This window comes from Pavona decussata, unplaced genomic scaffold (assembly GCF_977016875.1).
Source record: "Pavona decussata unplaced genomic scaffold, jaPavDecu1.1 SCAFFOLD_107, whole genome shotgun sequence".
Lineage (NCBI taxonomy): Eukaryota > Metazoa > Cnidaria > Anthozoa > Scleractinia > Agariciidae > Pavona > Pavona decussata.
This window is the reverse complement of record NW_028145521.1, coordinates 1,119,370-1,142,564: the sequence shown is the minus strand read 5'-3', so window position 1 is coordinate 1,142,564 and position 23,195 is coordinate 1,119,370. Positions and strand designations below refer to the sequence as shown.

At 39.6% G+C, this 23,195-nt stretch overlaps 3 protein-coding genes across 3 annotated transcripts in view; all 3 read right to left on the bottom strand.

Moving 5' to 3' along the window:
* LOC146471032 (uncharacterized) overlaps positions 1-23,195 on the bottom strand; it is a 78,797-nt gene that overhangs the window by 4,751 nt on the left and 50,851 nt on the right. The window lies entirely within an intron of this gene.
* Positions 3,289-4,344, bottom strand: LOC146471037 (uncharacterized). The gene has a single exon (XM_085121330.1). The coding sequence runs from the start codon at positions 4,335-4,337 to the stop codon at positions 3,783-3,785; it is 555 nt and encodes a 184-aa protein (XP_084977456.1). The 5' UTR covers positions 4,338-4,344; the 3' UTR covers positions 3,289-3,782.
* On the bottom strand, positions 6,802-18,493 carry LOC146471036 (collagen triple helix repeat-containing protein 1-like). Its single transcript, XM_085121324.1, has 3 exons — positions 18,340-18,493; positions 8,818-9,189; positions 6,802-7,999 (listed from the first exon to the last, which is right to left on the bottom strand). The coding sequence occupies exons 1-3, from the start codon at positions 18,448-18,450 to the stop codon at positions 7,643-7,645; spliced, it is 840 nt and encodes a 279-aa protein (XP_084977450.1). The 5' UTR covers positions 18,451-18,493; the 3' UTR covers positions 6,802-7,642.

Sequence of the window (23,195 nt, the reverse complement as noted above, 5' to 3'; positions counted from 1 at the left end):
AATGTGTGCTAAACTTAGAAATGTCAGGAACAATACTTGCAAATTACTTCTTGAAAGACTGCCTGTAAGAAGAATAACTAATAGGCTTATTAACAGAAATAAGGCGCTTACGACAGCCTGAAGACGTAATAGGCCTAAACACAAACTCATCGGAGCCATCAATAATACCAGCCTTCAGCATATATGACTTAAGTAGGGTACAAGTACAAGTGCAAGAACCAGACTCAGCAATTACAATGGATTTCCCCTCCCTCAACTGATCCGTCTTACTTTTTGCGATATTGATAGTAACAAAACCTTCATTAAACTCCACGTCCCTACTGCGAATGAAACACAACTCAGAGCTTCTAAGAAACCCAGAAAAGGCTATAACAAACATGACTAAATTTCTTAATTGCAAGAGATCTTCTTGAACGCACTCTGAAGCAAGAATCTTGAGATGATTCACATCCAGGGGCTCCTTCCTGTTGGTGGCTGGACGACTTGCAAGGCGAACAGCTCCATCTTTTACTGCGACAACAGTAGAATGCAAGGTAGGGGAGTCAACTCCGGCCAGGAGATGGACCCACTTGAAAGCATAAAACGCACAATTGATAGCGGAAACAGAATTGGAGGACTCGAGAATATGCTGCAAATAAAGAGCACAATCAGTAGGCCTCACTGGAAACTGGGATGTGCCCAGGACATCTCTGGCAAATACTTTCCATCTATTGAACGCCCTTAAATAACTCAGAGAGGTACCAGACGCCCTGGAGGCCAGCACGGTCGATTTGAGATTCTCTCTTAACTGACGCACTCTATCAGTGTCCTGGCTATCTGAAGACCAGAAACCGGAAACGAAGATATCTAGAGCAAAAATAAAGAAGAGGACAGATGAGAGAAAAAACTATGAATGCCACAAAAATAAAGGTTTTATTGAATATGCCCTGTAATAAATACAAGCAAACAACCGCTCTTAAACAAAAACAAAGATAAACTAACACAGCTATCGACACCCCTCTAGGGTAAACACCACCATCCAGGGAAAGATACACACTAAGCATGCAACAAAAGCCTAAGCCACCCATCAAGGGTGAAAAACAGCATGAATAAAAAAGTTAAGGCTATAGGCAAAAAACATAATATGACTATCGTAACAACGCCCATAGAGGGCCATGTAACAAACGACATCTCTCTAGAGTGAGCACATTAATAAACAGCATCATAAGTCTAACATAACAAAACCCATCAAGGGCCATGTAACAAATAACACCCATCTAGGGTGAAAATGTTCATAAATAACACCATATGACTGTTATAAGAACGCCCATGGAGGGCCATGTAACAAACAACACCCATCCAGGGTGAGCACATTCATAAACAGCATCATATGTCTAACATAACAAAACCCCTCAAGGGCCACGTAACAAACAACACTCATCTAGAGTGAAAACGCTCATAAACAAAATCATAAGACTATCATAACGACGCCCATCGAGGGCCATGTAACAAACAACACCCATCTAGGATGAGCACATTCATAAACAGCATCATATGCCTAACATAAACAGACCCCTCAAGGGCCATGTAACAAACAACACCGTACCAATCTAGGGTGAAAACGGTCATAAACAACCGCAATAAACACGTGTAACAAATAAAGTTAACTAGTTAAGGCACCCTGGCTTATGGTACAAAATGATGGACTGCGCAGTCAGAAACAGGGAACTCGAAAACTGACACGAGACGAAATGGAATCAAACCTAGGGCTGATACTAAAGTCAATACGGAGGGCCAATGTCACAAAAGACAAGGGCCTACCCCCAAAAATTGAATTCTTAACTTTCCCTCTAATGAAAAGATTAGGAAAATTAGGTAGGATAACCCAGTCATGGATGAACGGACTCCAATGCAGACCGTCAGAAGACAGGATTGGCCAGAAGTGGGCAGACTTCCAAAGAGGAACAATCAACGTTCCTTTAGCACCGCAAAGCTTCAAATGCTTGATAACTTTACACGTTAAAAACACAGGAGGACACAGCCAATTATTATGATGGGACCAGTCCTGGGCAAATGCATTGACGCCACTAGAACCGGGCTGATAGAACTTGGAATTAAACAGCTTAACTTTAGCGTTGTATGAACAAGCGAATCTATCGCAAGTGTGAGGTCCCCATAGCTCGTCAAGGGAGTTAAACACCACATCGTTAATCGTGTAGTCATCATAATCAACAAATTTGCTTAGATCATCAGCAGCAGTATTAAGGTCTCTAGGAATCCATTGCATATCAATAAGAATGCCATTGTGCAAGCAACTTTGATGGATATCCAATGCAAGCTGTTGAAGCGCAGGAACTTTGGAACCAGTGCTAACAATCCGGACAACGTTCTGATTATCGGTGTACCACGCAACTGACTGAGATTTCGAGCAATCAGTAAAGGCTTTAATGGAATAGGAAACAGCTAGCAACTCTCTAAAGGTAGAACTCTGCTCCTTCTCAAAGTCCGACCAATTTTGATGAAACATCTTGCCCTCGAATTCAATGAAACTAGCACAAGCTGAAGCGGAAGCATCTGAGTAAACAATTTTGGAAGGCTTCTGCTTAACCGGCCAAATGGGAATCCCATTAAGACTCGACACATTGTCTTTCCAGAAATTTAACTCAGCCAAGGCTTCAGGCGACAGAACAACATAAGAGTTCCAAGACGGCGCAGAGTTGATCACTGCAAAAATATTCCTAGACATAAGCCTAGAAAAATTGCCGACACAGTTGCCAAGGGATATAATCTTTCCGCAAACACTAGCAAGCTTACGAACAGGATGAGAGGATAAAGAAGTAGCCAACAGGAACGCCAAATCTTCTTGTAAAGAACTAATACGCTTATCGGTAGCAGAAATTACTGAAGAAGACATGTTAAGAACAGTTCCAAGCCACGTGATAACCTGAGTGGGCTCCCAAACACATTTGTCTTCGTTGGGTAGAAAACCAGATTTAAGTAAATCAGCATGGACTTGCAAACTCGCAATCTTGGCTTTGTTACTATCGGCGGCAGCTCCAAGACCATCATCCAGAAAAACAACAATCGCTTTCGCTTCGGATCTCCATTTCGTGACTAAGGGCTTGAGCAACTTCGTAAATAAATACGGCGCAGAACTGAGCCCGAAAGGCAAAACAGAAAATTGAACAAAACCTAGTGCAACCAGAAGGAAACGTCCACGCAAATGATAAATACTTCCTATGATCCGGAAAAATGTCAACGTGATGATATCTGGACTTCAAATCAAACGAAAACAAAGAATCGCCAGGGTTTAGAATCTCTTTAGCTACACACAAATCCTCACACCTGAATCTGCTCTTAAAAAGGAATAGATTAACACGACGAAGGACCAAAATTAGCCGCTTTTTGCCAGATTTCTGAACAGAAACGGACAAAGGGTTAATGATGACAGGAGCTTCAAAAACCTCGGTGACACATCCTTGAACAATAAGGTCATTAATGGCGCTGTCGACAAAAGCTGATTCAGACAAAGCAGAAGAATTATTCACAGCGAAAAAAGGCAGAGGAATTTGAAAAAACGGCAATTTGTAGCCAAATTCAATAACATCCAAAACAAATCGAGGCGCCCCAATGTCAATCCAGAATTTGAGAGCTCGACGAAGTCTCCCTCTGACAGACAAAGAGCCAACACCAGATTTCAGCACCCAAGAATCGCCATTAGCACGAAGAAAAAATAAATCATCGGTGAGATTACTCTACCCTTCATAAACAGAAAACTGATCCAAATCAGGCTCGGAATAAAGTCATTTGGACTGCTGATTAACACCAGAAGGGCCAGGCTGCTGCAAATAAGGGCAACAAACCTTCCAGTGGCCAGGCTTGCCGCAGGCAAAACACACGCCAGAAGCAGATCTTTGGGATAAACTTTGTGGACGAACTCGCGAAAACAAACTGGGCAACTGGGAAGCCGACAGCTGCGGAGTTGTAGCGGAGACTGATGGAGCAAGCCTCTTTTGCAGGCCCGACCGGGGAGCAAAACGCTTTGTCGACCTTGCCGCTCTAGATTCAGCCCGATAAATCTTTTTCTCATCCTCTTCATCATCCGCGAGATCATGATGCTTGTATTCGAGGACTGTTTTCCAGCCGTAGGGAGATTTATCCGCAAGCAAGATCAATTTCTGACGTTCCATACCTTTCTCAAGTGCCTCCTTCGTTTTCAGGAAATCTTTCGCCTCAAGAGCGGACTGAGCGTCCTCGACGGCCTCTTTAACCGCTTTGATAGCGTTAAACTGATCCTCGTTGCTCTTCTTTTTGAAGTGGGGAACTGAATCGCGCTTGATTCGCTTAATCTCAGACATTTGTTTAGAGGCAATGGACTCGTTAGAGCGCTTGAGATCAGAAACCGAGGACTTAACGAGTTCCTGAATCTGCATGAGAAGGCCACTATTATTCTCCGCGATAGCTTGCTTCACAGCTGCTTCATCCATGGTGAAAGGGACAAAACGATAATGGAAAACGACTGAAATCAAACAAACTGATGCAATGCCGATGGAGGCTGACCGTAGAATGTCACAAGTTACACAACGGACTCTATTTCAAATCCCCTAACCATGAAACCTCACGCGCTACACTTGCACCCAGTTCTCTGTTCCGTGTCGGCAAAATATTAATTTATGCCAATGCTTATCACAAATTACATATTATGACACCTTTTTTTATTTATTTACTTTTAGATGGAAATACGTTTTCCTAAATATCTCGCGCGCTTTTTAATTTTCAATTTTTTTTCAGTAAATGTTAGATAAAATCTCCAAATTCTATTTGGTCGAAAAAATGTTTTCTCCCTTTTTTACCCTATCGAACCCAGGAAGTACCCTTAACCGAGGTCGGTCCCGGGCCAATCTCGTACTCAGAGTCCTCAGGCTCCCTGGCCAGCGGTTAGTCGCCAGGAGAGACTCTGAGGACATCAAATTTTTATACCGCAGGATTTCGGCGGTAAAACAATGGAAACCGTTACGGAACAGCCAATCAAAAAATTTAAATTTTATCGATGTCCCCAGCAATGTCGCTCCTTGCGCCCACCCGTTGACCAAAGGATTCTGGGTACGAGAATTGTCCCGGGCCTTGGCGTGGTTAACGACGCCATCTTGTATGGAAGGCGAGGTCACCAATTCTCACACGTGTGCATCATACGTCCTTCAATTTGCCTTCCGGGCCGGGTTAGTGCAAGTTCGTCAGCAAAGTGTCAGAAATCACGTTTCTTGGGCCAAAAAAGATTTTTTATGGGCCGAAAGGTGAGTTGTTTTTCTATGTTTGTGAAAAATGTCCAGTTTGTAGGTTGACACCGTGTTGAGTTTTCCGGAAAATAGTAAGCGGTACCTCGGTAAATATTTGCCCTCTCTTTGCTATTATTCTGGTTTCAATGGAGAAATAAACCTTAGTCACAATTCCTGCTTACTATCATTACTAAGTAATTATGCACGACAAACTCTTTCACCCTGACAGGTAAGCGACTTTTTATACTGCGAAGTTGATGCTAAACTTCTGCGGAACTAATATGATCCGATACAAACATTCTGATATTAATGTTAATGTATGCATTGTCATAATGTTATAATTTTTGTTTAGCACGAATGAATTAAGTTCAGCATTTGAATCAACTTTCGTCCTACGGTCGAGATTACAATTCTATTGCATTCGACACGAAAATTGTACGACATTTTAACCACCGGTCTAACACACTGGGTTGCAGCAATAACAAGCAAACCCCTGGCTTAGCAGTAGTACAACTTATGCGTGCTTCAATTCTACCTGTTACCACCCCCCCCCCCCCCCCCCGGGCACACCGCCAGGAAAGCCCGGCCTGTCTGGCCTGGGGGTCGGGAATTTCATCAAGCGATCTTGCCCGGGGGTAGGGGGGCAGGTCAAATCGAAATAACTACTCGCGGAAGGAGTTATGGGGTGACACAAAAGCTTCTTCTTTATATAGCTCGCAATCCGTTCGCTTTGCTTTTCGTGTGCGATGTCATACACCAACTGAAAGTCGTGCACATTTGCCTGCAGTTCCTTTAATTTCAGTTTGCTTGTGTTCTGCATGGCGTAAAAAATATATCATTTCAAGGTCAAAAGAAAATCGCTCTTTCATTTGAGCTAAATAAGTATTGCGTTTCGTAAATTTCAAACAAATGTTATTATAAACGGCTATATTTGCACATTTCCGCCAGTCAGAGAGCTGAAGTAGACCTGATGAAAGAAAACAAAAAGTAACTAAGTTCAAAACATAAAAGGGGAAAGGATTTCTTCCAGAAGAAAAATTAATAATGGTTTTGTTTTAATGGAATTCACTGGCTTCGGCTTGTTTCAGGCGCAGTTTTAATGTTGTAATTAAATATACTGAGTTAAACATTTGGATCTTCTTGTAGAAAAGCAATTTATTTGCACTGAAAATACAAAAGACGTTATTCCACATTGATTCTAGGAATTTAAGAGTTGTTTTGTAGAGATACATTTCAATTTTTTAGGGCAGTTTGGTTGAAACGTCCTCCTTGTGTATTATTGTGTGTGTCGAGTTTTATAATATTCGCTTTGCTTCGGAAGGGAGTTAATTGTTCTAAAAGTTTAGGATTTTTCAGGTTCCTGGTTTTGTTTAAATAAAGAAATAAATCATCAAAACGAAGCAGTTTATTTTTAGTCCAGTTCATGAGTCCCGGGGGTGGGGAATAGGACGTCAAGTACACAAATGTCCGGGGGTGTTCCCGGGAGGGGGATGGTAACAAGTAGAATTGAACCACGCATTAAACTGAAGTTTTAATGTGAGAAATGCAAGCTTTGCTATCGCAGTCCCACTTATCAACTCAAAGTTATGAAAAAACTGTCATGGTATTTTAAGATAATTTTCGATTCCTCACAGTACGTTGCTACTTGATAAATCAAGAACTGGCTATCAATTCAAGAAAAGAAAGGAACATGTAAACATTCGTAGCGTTGTATTTTAATGCAGTACTTTTATTCGGCTCCTTAACCAATAAAACTAACAATGGGATCATTAGTGCATCAAGAACAGTTTCCATTTGATCTCATTACACTCATTTCAAAATACTAGTGCAAAATAGTTGACACTGAAAGTCTTCTCTTGAAAATAGCGGAGATATGGTTCTGTATAGTCTGAAAATTTTCTACACGGCTGTACAGAAAAGAACTTCTTCAGAATTTGCAGAGCTATCTCGATCAAAATTTTAAATTACTGTAATTAGGTCTATAGTAACTCTTTAGGACTGAAACCTAAGTAGTTATTTCATTTATGCATTTATTTTTTCATCATTTGTCGCTGACCTTAACAAAAAAACTGCTATATAAAATTGCAGAAGAAACCATACATGAAATTACAGACAGCACTGTGTTCCTAGTGAGACGTCAATCAAGCTGCAAACTAGCTGCAATTGTCTACAAAGCCACATCCTCGGAGAACCAGGCCATAGCTAGTCGGGTGGAAGGGATTTGCGAAGACGAAAGTTTACAAAAAGAACTTATGCATGGTAAACTTTCGCCCACGAAAATCCCTTCCACCCGACTAGCTATGGCCTGGGTCTCCGCGGATGACAAAGTCAAAACTTGCAGTTATTTCAGTTACTCACAAAAATTAAAACAGTTTCAAGGGTTCCGCTTAAGACTGGGGTCTAGACACTTCTTCGATGATTATCCGGGACACTGCAATCCAACCAGTGTTGGCATCGCCCAAGGTATAGCTTCCACACTTTCCTACCCATAACTGCACTGTTACTGCGCCCTGTGGGATGTTCTCACAGTAGCCCTCAAATGATCTGTGATGAAGCAGATTGGGACTTCCAGATGGCCAGTTGTTGTACACGACAGCTTCAATCGTCATTGGCCCACTGCATTCGTTACCATTAAACTTGAAAAACCATCGGTTGCACTTGCTGCTAGTGCCATAAACTCTCATATTTCCCTGGAATGAGACTTTGAGTGCTGTATCAGATTGCAGCTTGTTGAAAGAGCAATCCTGTAATAAAGCAAAATTAAATCAAGTAAATCAATTGACCTGGATACAAGTATCATGATAAAGATAACGAAATAATACAAGGTTAAGAATGATGTATTATTCAGTGGGTCTCGGAAAAAAGGGAATCCGAGCGCTGCTATCAGGAGTGGAACCTAAGACCTTCCGAACACAAGGTTATAACAACACTGTAACTGGATGTGCAACTCTTACATCGATGAAACACAGCAGGATCGTCGGCTCTTAAAACCCGTCGCTTAATTTCGCACGTTTTCATCGAACCAAAAGAGTCACGTGATACCAGGTAGAGAACGTCTTATTTTATATCCGTCGTTTATTTATTTTGTTTCAACGTGAAAAAAATAGAAAGGAAATGTGTTTTTTTTACTAGCAATGTTATGACACTTTGGTCTTTTCTACAATAAACGTACGTATCACATAGTATTATGGTGGTTTGCAATTCTTCTGTGGGGTAAGATCGAGCGTCAGCATGTAAACACGCCACTGGCAGCCGCTATTAGTCCATAGTGGTGAGAGCGCTCGCCTAACAGTGATGTGCCCCAGGTTCAATTCCCGGACTCGGAGTTATATGTGGGTTTAGTTTGTTGTTGCTTCTAGTGTTTTCTCTCGGTACTCGAATTTCCCCTGTCTTCTCAAAAACCAACATTTCCAAATTCCAATTCGATCCGGAATTTGAGGGCCACAGAGTTGTCTGTCGTGACAGACAGTTAACTGTCACCCCCGTTAAACGAGCTTGATCTATTTATCTATACCTTTATTCACGGATTTTTGTTGTTCAATTGTTGTTTATCAACTCTTACTTTGATCTTTCCGTTAGATGTTCCGATTGAGCTTTTCCACACGCACTGTTTCCAGTTTGTTTGTGGCACTCCACTTGCTGGACTTCCTTTCACACTTTCTCCTTTCTCTCCTTTGTCTCCTTTTCTGCCTTGGTGTCCCATAATTCCTCGCTCTCCTTTTATTCCCATCATCCCTGGTAGCCCACTCTTACCACGAGGCCCTTCGAGACCTCTCTCTCCTTTTGGACCCATCATTCCTTGAGCTCCCTTGTTGCCAATCTCTCCCTTAGCTCCTTCTCTTCCCTGTGGTCCGTGCGACCCTGGGACACCTGGCATTCCCGGCATGCCATTTGATCCTGGAATGCCTGGAAAACCGTGACCAAGTACGGATTTCTGGAAAAGAAATATGACGTGAATTAATCAGATAACAAAAAAAAAAAAAAAAAAAAAAAAGAACAAGTGTGAAACCAAACAAAAAATGTAAAGTGTTACTTATTTTCATCTATTAAGATCTGTTGAATTAACATCCAAGCGTGGTTGCTCTTCACGACCTGATGAGCTCCAAGATGGATTGATAGTTAAAGGGGAAGTATCATGGGGTTTTGAAATCTTTTGTTAAAAATGATGAAATAAGACCTTCAATCAGCTGCCAAATAATTCTAGAATGATGAGAGGAAAGAAATCAATTCAATTCTTGAAAGGAAAAACTCGTCATCTGTTCTAGCGCATTTTGGAAAGAAAAATGCGAGAACTTGAAAAACATTAGCCTTATATTTTTCAAGTTTAAATCCATACCGGCCTACTCTGTGTCTGGCCAGAGGCACTGATCAACAGTTTTATTGCACTGTGGTGATAATTCATAACAAACTTAACAATTGTTTCGTTGTTTCTGCTGGCAGACAAACATTTTTGGGTGTTGAAATGACAGCAAATTTTCGTGATACTTCCCCTTTAAGTTGGTTGAATACTGCACAAATACCGCCAAGGTCATGGGTTTGAATCACTAGGAAGTCTAAGAATAAAGGAAATTGATCTTTTCAATTCCATGCAAACCCGTTTTAATATATGATATTCATCATTATTCTTTACACTGATCCGGATCAATTTCTAAATGCAGCTGCCTTCATCGGGTCATATCAAAGCCTCTTCTCTTCGATGAGAACATTTGCTCAGCTTTGGACAAACAAGCTAATGGGAAGATCAGAAGAATGCCAAACCAATCTAACGCCTTGTCGCTACAATTGTAATTCAGTTCGAAGTTGACAGTCAAAACAGTTAAGAGTGTATTTGGAAGAATTTGGTACATAAAATTACACAAACTGTAGCTAGAGCTCAAACAAGGTCATGGGAATATATAGGATGAACTACTAACTGTCAGTAAGCACGAAACAAAAAGAAAAAGTAAGTTCTACAGGTAGACTTGTTGTTTAATTTCCTTTCGAACTGTTCTGAGACAGCGATGGCCCTTTAGATTAAGTTTTTCGATCATTTCATTCCTAGATTGGCCTCGAACTAAATAGTCAGGTTTATGTCGAAAGTTGTATAACTTCATCGCCAAGTTTTCCACGAAAATGCTTCGCAAATCTTAGCAGACTTGGTGCCAAAATGTTTACGAAACCGGAGGAAAATGTTTCTTTTTTTTTTTTGTTTTGTCCAGGATAATTGGCCTCATTCGCCAGATACGTGCTTTTTTATAAGTTTGCCATTATCAACCACAAATATAAGTTGAATGTTAGTAAACATGTTGATCTTTGATTTCATCGATCTGTTGGTGATATGTTTCATCTCTGGCCTCGAATGAAGCGAAATTCCAGGTTCGTGAGCGATCTGAATTCAGCGGCTTGATGAGCATTTCCGTGCTTGGCAGTGGTGTTAGTGGCAAGAGAATTTGAAACATGGCCGGCTTTTCAACGGCTATGCGCACGAAAACGGCATTTTCTTTCACCTAAAACGGATCTTATAAAACATTCTAGAGTGGAAATGGCCCCCTTCATACGGATCTGGATTAAGAAAAAAACTACATTGAAAAAAAAAAACTGAAAATAAAATAAAATAGCAAAAAAAGAAAACCAAACAAACAAACAAACAAACAAACAAACAAACACAAATTTAAAAAAGACGGTTTCCAATTCATCCAGACTAGTGTTCACGGGGTTTCGGTTATTACGTGTCCTGGACATGGTTCATTTTCCGACCGTTTTCCGGTTTATGTCTATAAAATGTGATGTACCCCTCAAATCGAAGCTTGAACAATAATTCTTTATATCTCAGGCATTTGACCTTTTACCTTTGCCTTTCCCGGGGGTAGGGGATTTGATCATCCTGTAATCTTCTCGGGAGTGGTGAATTTGATCACTACGTATACACATAGGCGCGGTAAAATTTGAACGTGGGGTTAATAATGGCAGAGGCGGACATTAGGTTGGAAGATTTTAAAGGGAAGGTTTACTTTGTCATTGATTGGCTAAAAAATAGAACATTGCAGAAGCAACTCTAACCACTGAGTTAGTCAGGTATAATTGAAGAGACATTCACTGAGAAAGGGATTAGAGGAAATGGCACAATCGCTGTGGCTAAAAAGTGCTGTCCTTCTGTGGAGGAAATGGAGATTTGGCTTAACCATTTTCAAAAGAAACAAATAACGCGTGCAAGTTCCGGCATTTGAGAAGGCCACTGGCAAACAAAAGCCAGGAACAAACGGGAACAAAAAAGAAGCAGTCAGTACAAAACTATTCATTATGAAACACATGAAAGACAGAGATGAAAAAGAGATAAATAGTTTATGTTCGTTTTATAAATTACACAAACTTTCATTACATTTGTATTACACAGTATATACGTATTGACCCAGATCAACAAAACATGTGATTTCTTTAAATTCTGATGTTTGTGATTAATGTAAAACTGGTCAACACTCGTAATCAAAATTCTTTAACATTTTATTATTTTGAGCTTGATTGGTTCTCTTTACATTAAGCGGTTTAATGCAGAATAAAAACTGAGTTGGTTGTATATTTAAACTTGTCTGCTGATTCGGGTCTAAGCGCATTAGAAGGCTAGGTCATTTAAAGAGTAATATTGGCACTTATTAAAGTGTCTGTCACCCTTACACAGTTTTAATGAATTTCGAAAATTTATGCATGTCTAAGACGTTTTGCGAAGAAAGAAATCATATTCCATGTTTCGTTTTGTTTTTATCAGAAGACAAAATCCCCCAAAATAGGCCGTTTTCCGCCATATTGAATAAAAAAAGAGCAGTTGAGAGACTGGGAACTAACAAGCTTGTGACGTCGACCCGATATCTCGGCCACAGGCTAAAGCATTTGCTCATTTGTCACTAAATTCTCTGTACTGAACTTGGAATGTGCCAGGAAGGTATACGTATGTGGTAGGTGAATGTTCTGCCTTCTCAGAAATGTAGAACGGTATAGTTCTGCACGCTATACTGTTCGATAATGACGAAGCAAGGAAATGCAGAAAGAAGTAGATCGATTTCATGAATCAAAAGCGGGCCAAATGGGAGTTGACCCGGAAACTTGTCAATACGCTCCAAGCACTTTACGAACGACGACTGCATGCGTCGATTCTGATTTATTGATGAAGTAAGTAACAGGCCAATCATCCCAAGACTGAAACGAGATGATATCGGTGTAAATGTGACGCCAACTGTCCATTCTAAAGCGGTGACCACAAGTCCAGGTGTACTGATTTCAACTAGTGCCAAACATCGCCGCGAACGAGCGGTAAGAAATGTTTCCATTTATTTTATTTAAGCTTTTAGGTGTAGCCAAAACAAACCTACTGAAATAGTAAACTTATTTTAATTTATAATTGATCTAGACTCTCAAGAATGCGAAGAGGCGAATGGAGTCTTTTAATTACTTCTGAGACTGCTGTCTGTTGGCGGGCGGATGAAGGGCCACAGTGACATAATAAAACTAATTCTTTTTCTTTCTCAGTTCCTCATGTATAAATTTGGGAGTAGGTTTTCCAAGAAGAATGGATCATTCTTTTTAAAAAAGCTTCATTCTTGAATTTGCCTGTGAAGAACGAGGCTAAGAGTCGATCGAACATGTCGGTCGATTGACATGTTCGATATACTGCTTCAAAAGGTCGGCTTTTAGTACCTGGAAGTCAAAATATTAAAAAAAAAAAAAAAAAAAAAAACACGCAACGGCTTTTCAAACGTTGTGCAGTTTTATTCCTCTTGCTACCAGACCAAATTCAGCTTATAAACAATTTATAGATGATAGAAATATCAACTGAACAAGCCGAGTTTATTTACGCCACGAAAAATGCAATCCTAACAGCTGTTTCCTTGGTGGTCCGCATGTTTCGTTGACTAAAGGTAAGCTCTAGTTCATAGAAAAAAATCTTGCTTATTTACACTTCCCTCCGCCGCCGTAAAATATTCTTTAAAACAGAAATATTTCAAATATTTAGAAAATAGCAGGCTCCCGCAACAGAGAGGAGCAGAGTGAGGCCGGCGAGGCGATGAAAAATCGAAGCCGTAACTAAATAGACTTAAGCCCTCAATTTCACGCATTGCATAGCTCTCGAAGAAATCTACAATGCTAAAGAAAGGATCAAAAGACAAATAGCAATGATCAGAGACACAACATCTTGCCACAACAAACGGCCTGGCCCCGGCAATACAAAAACTGTAAGATAAAGAATGAACATGCGACGTTGGATGGTGTTGTATAATTTCTTTTCATTTGAGTTTACAAAGATTCTGACACTGTTCAAGGACCACTGATAATATCTTTTTTTTTTTTTTGCGGTGAACATGTACCATGATACAGCGGATACAACTTTTTCCTTGAAGGTAAGCGAAAAAGAGTGATTATAAATTCGATGAAGAGAAATTTACTTAAAAGACTTTCTTGAGTGTGAAAGCGGCCACGGTAAATAACAATGAGCTTAAATTCCAATAAATTATGGCATTTTCAAAGCAAAAGGATCTGTTTCTTTTCTGATGTCTCTTATCTCTAGAAAACATTGCTCCAAGAGCTCTGCTACGTTCTCTTTCATGGCTCAAGTCTGTCAATTTGATCTTCTTGTCGTAGCGCCGAACGGCAGACTCGGTAATTTTTACAGTATTCTTCGCCGCTTGGTCTCTTTCAAATTTTTAAATCTCCATGGCATCTAAGCTAGGATAACAATCCTATGTTTTCGTTTTTGGGTACTAGTATGGTTGCTCTTTTTATTCTTGCTTCTGGTTGTGAGGTTTATTCATCACTGTTTTCATGTTGTTGTTTAATATATCTGGGCGGTAACAAATTTTCAATAAAATTTACTGGTAAAATGTTCAAACCTATTAGCTCGTCTATTTCATCAATGGTAGGTGCTTTATGGACTGTAAATTTTTGCATTTTCTTTGTTTTGACGTAAAAATTAAAGCCAAAAATTCAAATAACTCGCCCCGAGAAAAAAGTTAGCGCACGGAATATTACCATGGCTACAGTTTGACGGAAGTAAGAATTTCTCTTTCAATCAGCGCACGATTTGTACTTTATCCGTTTATTCTCTCCGACAAAATGTCAGTATCGCGATAAAAAAACTAAATTCGATTTTGTCCCAACTAGCCATCATTAGAAAGTCGTATTGCCGTCTCACAATCGAATTTAGTTTATATAATTACACAGTTCAAATCCTAACAAAGATAGCGCAACAATAGTGGTCCCTTTCGGAGGTTTAAGATTATCACACGGTTTAAATCCTAAGTTAAACGCAGAACTCAAAACCCAGAAAGATCCTTTGGGATCAAAATACAAAACATGCTATAATTAAGCACATGGCTTTGTTCAGTGATTATTATACAAATCCTTCAAATCGTCATGCCAACTTGCTGTAGATATAGAAGAAGCTAAATTGATCAAAAGACTGGGATAGGAAGCGCTGAACATGCGCGTAGGATTTGTGTAGGCCTTCCATTCCTATTTTACGTGCTTGATCGTCGCGTCAATCACGTAGCCAGGGGCACCCAACGACAGTTTTCTCTCAGATCCTTTGAAACGCTATTTTAGGCAATCTGGAGTGCCTTTTAAGCTCTGTAAGTTTATTTTAGGTTCGCGCATATTTTTATTTGTTCGGTCATTCTAGTCTTTTCGAAATTACTAGGGCATATTTGTCCATTTCCCGAAAACCTTAGGTCTTATTTCCTTTCCGAAAATCTTAGCTGACCTTTTTTCGACATTTTTATCAATCTGAAAACACTAGGCCTTGAATTTCCCATAAGACGAAAGTTCGAGGTAAAAATTCCCTTCAGAAAATTGTAGGGGATTAAGGGCCTTCCGAACAGATAATTTACCGAAACGATCCGTTGGGTGCCCCTGACGTAGCTGGGGTTGTAGTTAAATTCTGAATCATCTGAGTTGTAGCTTTGCTCGGATTCGGAGTAAGAGTTCGGCTTTAGGGCTAAAAGATCGGCCAGAAAACCAAACAGCTCGCGTAGAATTCACTCTGATTCACTGCTGTTTTGAGTGCTTACTGCTGTTTTGTTGTGTGCTTGTCATCAAGATACCGGGTCGACGTCGCAACTCACTAGTGCCAGTCCTCTAATGGCGCGGTTTTTACTTCTGAAATTTTGATTTCGATCGCGTTTTAAAAAACGAGAATAACTTCAAAGCTTATTATTTTGTTTGTTTCGGCTTACTTTCTACGTCTACTTTTGAGAATGAAAGGAATTGGGTAAGGGTGAAAAGCACTTTAAATCCCTCGGCAGTGGTCGGGCATTTGATCACCTGAAATGGACCTATGAAGGAAGGAGCATTTGAATGGTCTCTTGGCTCGGGGAGGAGGGGTGGGGATTTGATAATAGAGTAACCCCAAAATTCAAATGCCCGGGGAGCTGCCCCTGGGGGATGTTGAGGCTTCAATTTGATCGGTAAATTGTGTCTCTATTGGTAATTTAATAAGCTTGAAATTTTGCAAGCATTTTTGGTTGAATTTATAAATGTTTGACGCGCAACGTATTGAAAGTATAATTCTAAGCTTTCGACTGTGCTAGAGTCTTGTTCACAGAGATTGCACATCCTACACAATTAACTACTCCGCTAAATGACCTAATAATTTATAGGGTTCCTTATCCCAATATTCTGGCTAATGGTTCTGTCACAAAAGATCACTTTTCCACTTACGCCAATTTGAAGCATGAAGTCAATTTGTGACGTGTCAATTTATAATTGTGTTTATCTCCGTGATTCACCCTATAAAGAAGATCGAAGGTTAAATACCTGCACGCTACTTAGACTTGAAAATTCCTGTTTCCAGCTGGTCTGGTATTAAGAAATTTGTAAATTTTGAAAAGAAGAGAGTGTTACAAATGTCCCACACATGCAGTTTAACCTTTTATACAAGTATTCAGCATTCTTTCCTTTGAATTTGGTGTGTAGTATCTTCTGAATCATCAAATAAATTTTCTACTACATAAAGCAAGACCCACATACGCGTAAATGTTCCACATTTGGAAACCGACTATTTTGTTGGCGTACATTTCCTTTAATGGCAGCCTATTTTCTCTTTCATTCGCAAGTTTATTGCGGACCTTAATAAACACAAGCGGTTTCTATTTTCTTTGTAATATCTTCAAGAAACTAATGGTCAGCGCGATAAGGATGACTCCATTAACGGTGATAACCTTTTGAACTCGGCTCTATGAAAGACATTAAATAATTTAAAAATGTAAAATGTGTCTTTAAAAGCCTCTACAAGAAGATTTACGCAGCTGGAAAATGGTAGCACCAAGCATCATAATAGTCTGACAATGGGCCAACGTTTCAACATTCCAAGACGTATACCCAATTAGCTTTGAGAAAATAACACAATGATGGCTTCACCCCCCCCCCCCCTCCCCTACCCACTACCCCCTCCTCTTACAACGTTGATGAGCTGAAAGACGAATCGATGATGTTGAGGCAAAGTTAAGGGGAAAAAAATCCGAAAAGGATCAAGTGTCCCCATCTCAACTGGTCATGATTGTACATGTCTTTATTGGCCTGCGTGATGCCTCTGTCCCGAACAATTTGGCAACAGAAATGTAGCAGCTCTGGATGTATCCTCTGAGAACAGTAGCCAGTTGAAAACTCCCAAGTAAACCAGAGCAATGTCCAATGAACAAAGATAACCTTCTCTTCTCTTCCGAACCCTTCTCCACTGCAGTAAACTGACTGACTTTAAAGTGCAAAAGTATGTGAAGGAATGTTCCCAGGATTGTGACGAAGCATTTGAGAAAGTTATGGACGCCTACTCACTTAGGTTTTAGAAAAAAAAATAGCCGAGAAATTTTGCAGGCGTAAATAACTTAACTCTCAACTTGTAAAAGAAATTTGTTGACAAAGGTAATCCACTTTGGCTCTTGAAAATAGTTACGCAAAAATATTTGGCATTTTTTCAGATAGCACCTGGCTAGCACTCGTGCAGAGTTTTCTGTATCTGCTCTAAACTTTTAGGGCGATGCTTAAGAAAACAACTTGCTCAATGAGACACCTTTTATTAGTACTCTCAAGTGACTCCCAATTATGTGGTAATCTCTTTAAGACACTAATTTCAATCAATAATCAGCGCGGTTTAGACGGATCTGTTAAGAAAGATAATCTTGTGAACCTGGTTCTGTTGCAGTAATTGAACTGTCTTAAAAATGTGGAATACGTATTAAAGCGCATTAATACCAAACATACTATAGTGGAAGCAGAGAAAGATTCAACGTTCCTCGTTCTCATTTTTATTGATTAGCTTTGATGTAACTAGTCATTCCAGTAGCTTTCGTATATGTTTCACGTAATTCTTAAAACGGAAACATTAGCTGTAAGGCTAAAACCCATCGAAGATGGACAGTGAAACTGAAAGACTACAAAATCTGTCTCGAAGAGGTATCAAGTCATCCGACATACCGATTTGAAAAAAAAAATCTCCTTTTTAGATTGACTATGTTTTGTTCTTGCTTCTCATAAAGTTAGCGCGGTTTTAGGCTTTTAAAGAATAAATATGAGCGTTGTTGCTCAGCACGTCTGACTTACCGGAATCCTTTTCAGAAAAAGGTCAGTTCGCTTGTGATGCATTGCTTGATGCGGAGGCCAGAAATGACTCACTTTCATGGTAAGTTCTTATCAGGGTCACTGCTTAAAACGAGTAGTCCTGCATACCACGTAATTACGCACAATTTAGCAGAGCCTACATTTTAGGTCAATACTCCATAATCGCGTTGACGGACGAACAATATGATATACCAACATGGGAGGAAACCCTAGAAATACACTGATTGAGGTATACCACGTACGAAATCTGGGTCTTATCGACTGCTTGTTTTTCCCATAGATATTTCGTATTAATGGGGATCACAACACTTTTCTAAGAATACAAATCGTCCATGTTCGATGTCCCATCAATTTGGTCTTGTCATTCACTTTTCCAAAAAAAAGTACTGTGGGTCGTCGTCTTCCACTATATCTCCAGATCCCAGCAATATGCCTTCCTTGCCTTTGAACGGTTCGACTGTCTCGTTACAATAAATTAGCAAAACTGTAATACCCATGTACTCACCTCACACAAGTCTTTCGAAGCGACCGTTTCCTGTTGTTGAGGTTTAGTGGTGGTCCCGCGTGCGAAAGCTGATAAACAGAGAACCAATAACGCTTTGAAGTACTGCGCCATAATGTGAAATACACAAGAACTTTTGTATGAATGAAGCTGGGTGTGTTCTTGCCTTTTAAAAGTAACTCTTTTATTGACGTAACTTGATTGATGTGCCAAAAAAAAATTATTGATTTACAATCTATGGCCGCACAGATTTTATATCAGAGTCGAGAGGGGTCATTATGGGACTCCAGGGCTCTGTGCCAAGGAAAGTGGAGTGGCCAAAGAGAGAGGTAAATAATAAGTGTTAAGTTAAACATTACGTCTGGCTACTAAGCATCTAAGGAAAGATCGCTAGCTACTAGGAGGTTACTATCTCTGAGCCACTCGTCTCTAGATCGACATCTTCCTACAAGGGTCTAATCTGTAGTCGGCGCCCAGTCCTTCTTTCGACTCAGGGGTATTAGTTTTAGGGACACGCAAGCTTCAGATAAAATCACTCACTAATGTGGAACGCGACCTTCCCCGATAAAACGAACCCCTGGCCTTTTTAACGAAGTCCCCGGTATAACGGAAGATATTCTTCAGGCCCGGGAAATTTTGTAGTGAAAGGTGTAGAAAATCACTGTTGACAATCCCCTAATTTCATGTGCGATAGGAGATATCGTATTCTTTTATCAAACTGATTTCGAACTGATGAAATAAAAAATAGCTCGTGTGATACCTCAGTGTATTTAAATCCGATGATCAGTTGCTGTTCACCAATTACCCACCTGTCTCCGTACTTCCTAGCTTTTCAAAATTTTTGGAAAGAATTGTCTATAATCGCTTAATACAAATACCTGACAAGTTTCAATATCCTCTGTGATAATACCGTTTCAGAACATTAAAGATCATTCTACCTCACTCGCACTTATTGATCTGCATGATAAAATTTAATCCGCCGTATTCTTGTTTTTCAAAGACGTGCTTTTAGAATCATAAACAAATCAAGCTTTGGTGCTCATACAACCTGATCTAATCTTTAAAGAACTTCCTTGAGGGTATATTAAAATTCAATGACATCCACTTGCTACAATAGACCATTTCCGAGTTGCTGTGAATCTCATTATGAAACCGAGGCTAAGTGCAAAGCTTTTCATATGAAAATTAATTTTGTTTGCATATGAATGAAATCTAATTTTCATAATAAAAGCTTTGCACTTAGCCTCGCTTTCATAATGATGTTCAAGACCTTACCTTACCACCAAGATCTTGTAACAATTTCCTGCAAAACAATCAATTTCACACCTAGAAACTTCTAGAAACTCCCATGCCTTACATCTACCTTACTGTCGGGGTGTCAGTAAAACGCGGGGTCGGGGTCGGGGTCGGGGTCATTTTTTTTCCTTTTTTTTTTTCAACATCACAGGTCATTTGTGGGAATTCTCGGAAATAATAGTCACGCGTGACAAGGGTTGACTGTAACAAACGAGCACGATCATGGAAGGCGGCGGGGGTGTTCATAGGAAGTTCATGCACATTCTAGTTCACGAATTTGTTAGTTCAAGGAAATATATCGTCTCGTACCTTGTATTTATTGCCTCATTTCGTTTCTTGGAAGAATAAAAGGTAGTCAATTCACGGAACTCAATGTCCGCTAGAATACGGAAATGTATCGAGCCGTTGTCACCGATGACCTATCCTAAGCTAGTAAGCTTTAGAGACTTAACTTTTTTATATTGGCTTTAATCCTTATTTGACCCACAAATGACCTGTGATGTTGAAAAAAAAAAAAAAAAGAAAAAAAGAAAGGGAAAAAAAAATGACTCCGACCCCGACCCCGACCCTGACCCCGCGTTTTACTGACACCCTTACTGTCGTACAAATATTAAGAAATTGTCTGTGTTTTTTCAAGGACCCAAATTGTATAACTCGCTTAACAACGAAATCATCACCTCTAATTCAATCTGCTATTTTTAGAAAGACCTTAAGAATTCCATTACTAAAAACTATGAACAACAATCACTAGGTTATTGCTTTTAACTGTTCAACGTCCGTACGCCATGTAACTAACTTGATTTTATATTTGAAGCCAACTGATTTAGTTGAATTGGGGAGGCCGAATTACGCATAAGCTTTTTAGTTTCACCCCACCACTTTTTTCTTTATAACTTAATTTAATTTTTTGTTGTTTATTCTTTGTAATTTCTTCGTGTGGTAAAATAATTAAAACAGATATGCCGACATCATAGTTTGTATTTTCGAGCGCAACCCGTGGAGAGCGGGAAAACTACTGTGGGGCCCTCTCGTGTCTGATTGTATAACGTTGGAGTAGTGGGGCGGGAAAATATGGACACTAACATGCCCAGGTTGTGCTCGCCGCTACAAACCAAGATGGCGGCAGTTCGATCGAAGCATACGAACTTGACAACCGTCTTGGGAAAATAAGGGACTGGAAAAAGTCTAGTATTTAACAAAACCTCACCTATCTTTGAGCGGAGGATGGGGGCTGTTGGTCTCATAATGGATGATGTAGAAAATCATTTGTTTTCGCTGCTTTGTAATTAAATAATCTCTTTTTTTTTTCAAACTGTGCTTGGGTTAATCCACTGTACGAAAAACATGGCGGCTGTACATTTTACCCCAATACCTTGCAAAGCTAACACAACCAATATGTACATAGCCAAATATTTTTTTGCGAAATACGTCCCAAAACAAACAACACTGTTTTTGCTAGGTTCGAAATCTGTAGAACTTTTCTTTGGGTATTCGTGAACGTTTTTAGGGTTTTCGTTCGCTAGGAATTGTGGGTAAATGTACCAGTCGCCATCCTTTTCGGTGCGGTGGATTTTTAGTTCTCTTTCAATTCAGTTTGCCAAATGGTAAACAGAACTTTCGTTTGAAGTTGCTACCAACATGCACTTTTGCACAATGCACTGTAGAGGAACAGCAGCAACTTTTGTTACTTCCACAAACTTAGCGATATGATCAACCACAATCGTTCCTTTTAGACAGGGTAGCTGGTCTTGCTGCTTAACCAGAATTCTAATTAGCGCATAGCAGTTAAGCCGCCGTTACACGTTGAAACTTTTAGCTGGGTGAAACTTGTGTGCAACGACCAACGGGACCAGTTTCACGACGTGGTGTTACACGGTGAAACTCTTCTTTTTTTCACCACGGCAACCGTTGCGAGCGGTTGCAGAAGTAGAAAACCGTTTCACTTTTCGTGAAACTTGTCTCGCAACGAAGTTCGAAAAAGTGTCAAAAAAACCGACCATGTTACACGGTACAAGGCCTGCTGAAACTTGTTTCGCAGCGCCGTTGCACACAAGTTTCAGCTAAAAGTTTCAACGTGTAACGGCGGCTTTACACTTTAGCTTGCAGTCACAGTGTGTATTTCTACAGGATGCCTGGCAACACTTCCCCTGAACCACGCAAAGCCACTGTGAAATTGTTAACCTGAACACCTCAGGCAATCCTTAAGCCCGACTTAAAACAAAACAAAAGCAAAGGCTATAAGCTTTTAGGAAATTAAACAAGCGGTAAAATCCTTAGTCCCTATATTTCGGGAAACGGTTATATACAGGATGTAAAGAGTGGTTTAACCCTATTAACAGCGAAGGGAAGGAGGCGGATTCTGCCCGTGCCGACTTTGAAAGTTTACAACTTTTTTTTTAATATTTGAGGAAACGTAATCAACCTTTCAAAAATGTATCTGGGATTAATTTGAACTCGTAAGTCTCTTTTTCATTGATATTCGGTGTTACCATGGCAACATTTTAAGACAGCCAGTTTTTTTTTTTTTCAGAAAGTTCGAAATCAGTGGCCACGGTTCGTGTATTCTCTTTAAAGAAATACTTAGTACATTATTAGGGAAAGGATCCTGTGTTATTTCAAATAGGCATTTTTTTCATTTATAGAAAATTCTTCTTGATGACTTTCTCCCAAACGTTTCTATTTGAAGTGGCATACTGAATGTTGCATGCATGCAAAAACACAAGAAAGGCCACCGGCAAAATTTCGACATAAAAGAAAGGTTTCCTGCGACCGAAAAACCCTTTTGAACCTTCTATCGTTTGGTATTTGAATCAACGGTCGTGCTACAATCAAGATTAATCCAATTGCTTTCGACACGAAAATGGCACAAAATATGAACTGGGCATACTTGACGTACCACGCTGTTGAATAGAAATAACAATTAGAGGTTGCAGCAATAATAGGTAGACCCCCTGTTGCAAGTTTTCAATGCGAGGAATGCAAGCGTTGTGAAAAACGACTATCGCAGTCCAGCTTATCTACTGAGAGTTCTGAAAAAAAAAAGGAGACTCAATGGTGATTGTATTTTAAATTAATTTCCGTTTCCTTGCAGTATTCTCAGTTACAAATCAAAACCTACTGCCGTGGGGAGGAACACAGGCGGACAAAACTGCTCAGGAAATCGAACCCAACTGTACAGAAAAAGGCAAGTTTTTCCGTCTTTATATAAAGGTCTTCATAAATTCATGAATTTATAAAATTTTATAAATAGATATATTTTTCAAGACTCTCAAACTTTGCCTTTTTACTGATTTTAAGGTTCCTTTTCTAGCAGGGTCAGTTGTTTGGGATTTCCTGGCCAACTTCAAAATTAAAAATGATATGATATGATGATATGATATGATAATCTTTATTTATCCACGGTAAATAAAGATTATCATATCATATCATCATATCATATCAAATACCGTGATAAAGGTTCATAGTAACTCCATAGGACTGGAAGTGAGGTAAATGTTTTATTTATTTATTTATTTTATTTATTTATTTTTATTTATTTTTTTATTTATTTATTTATTTATTTA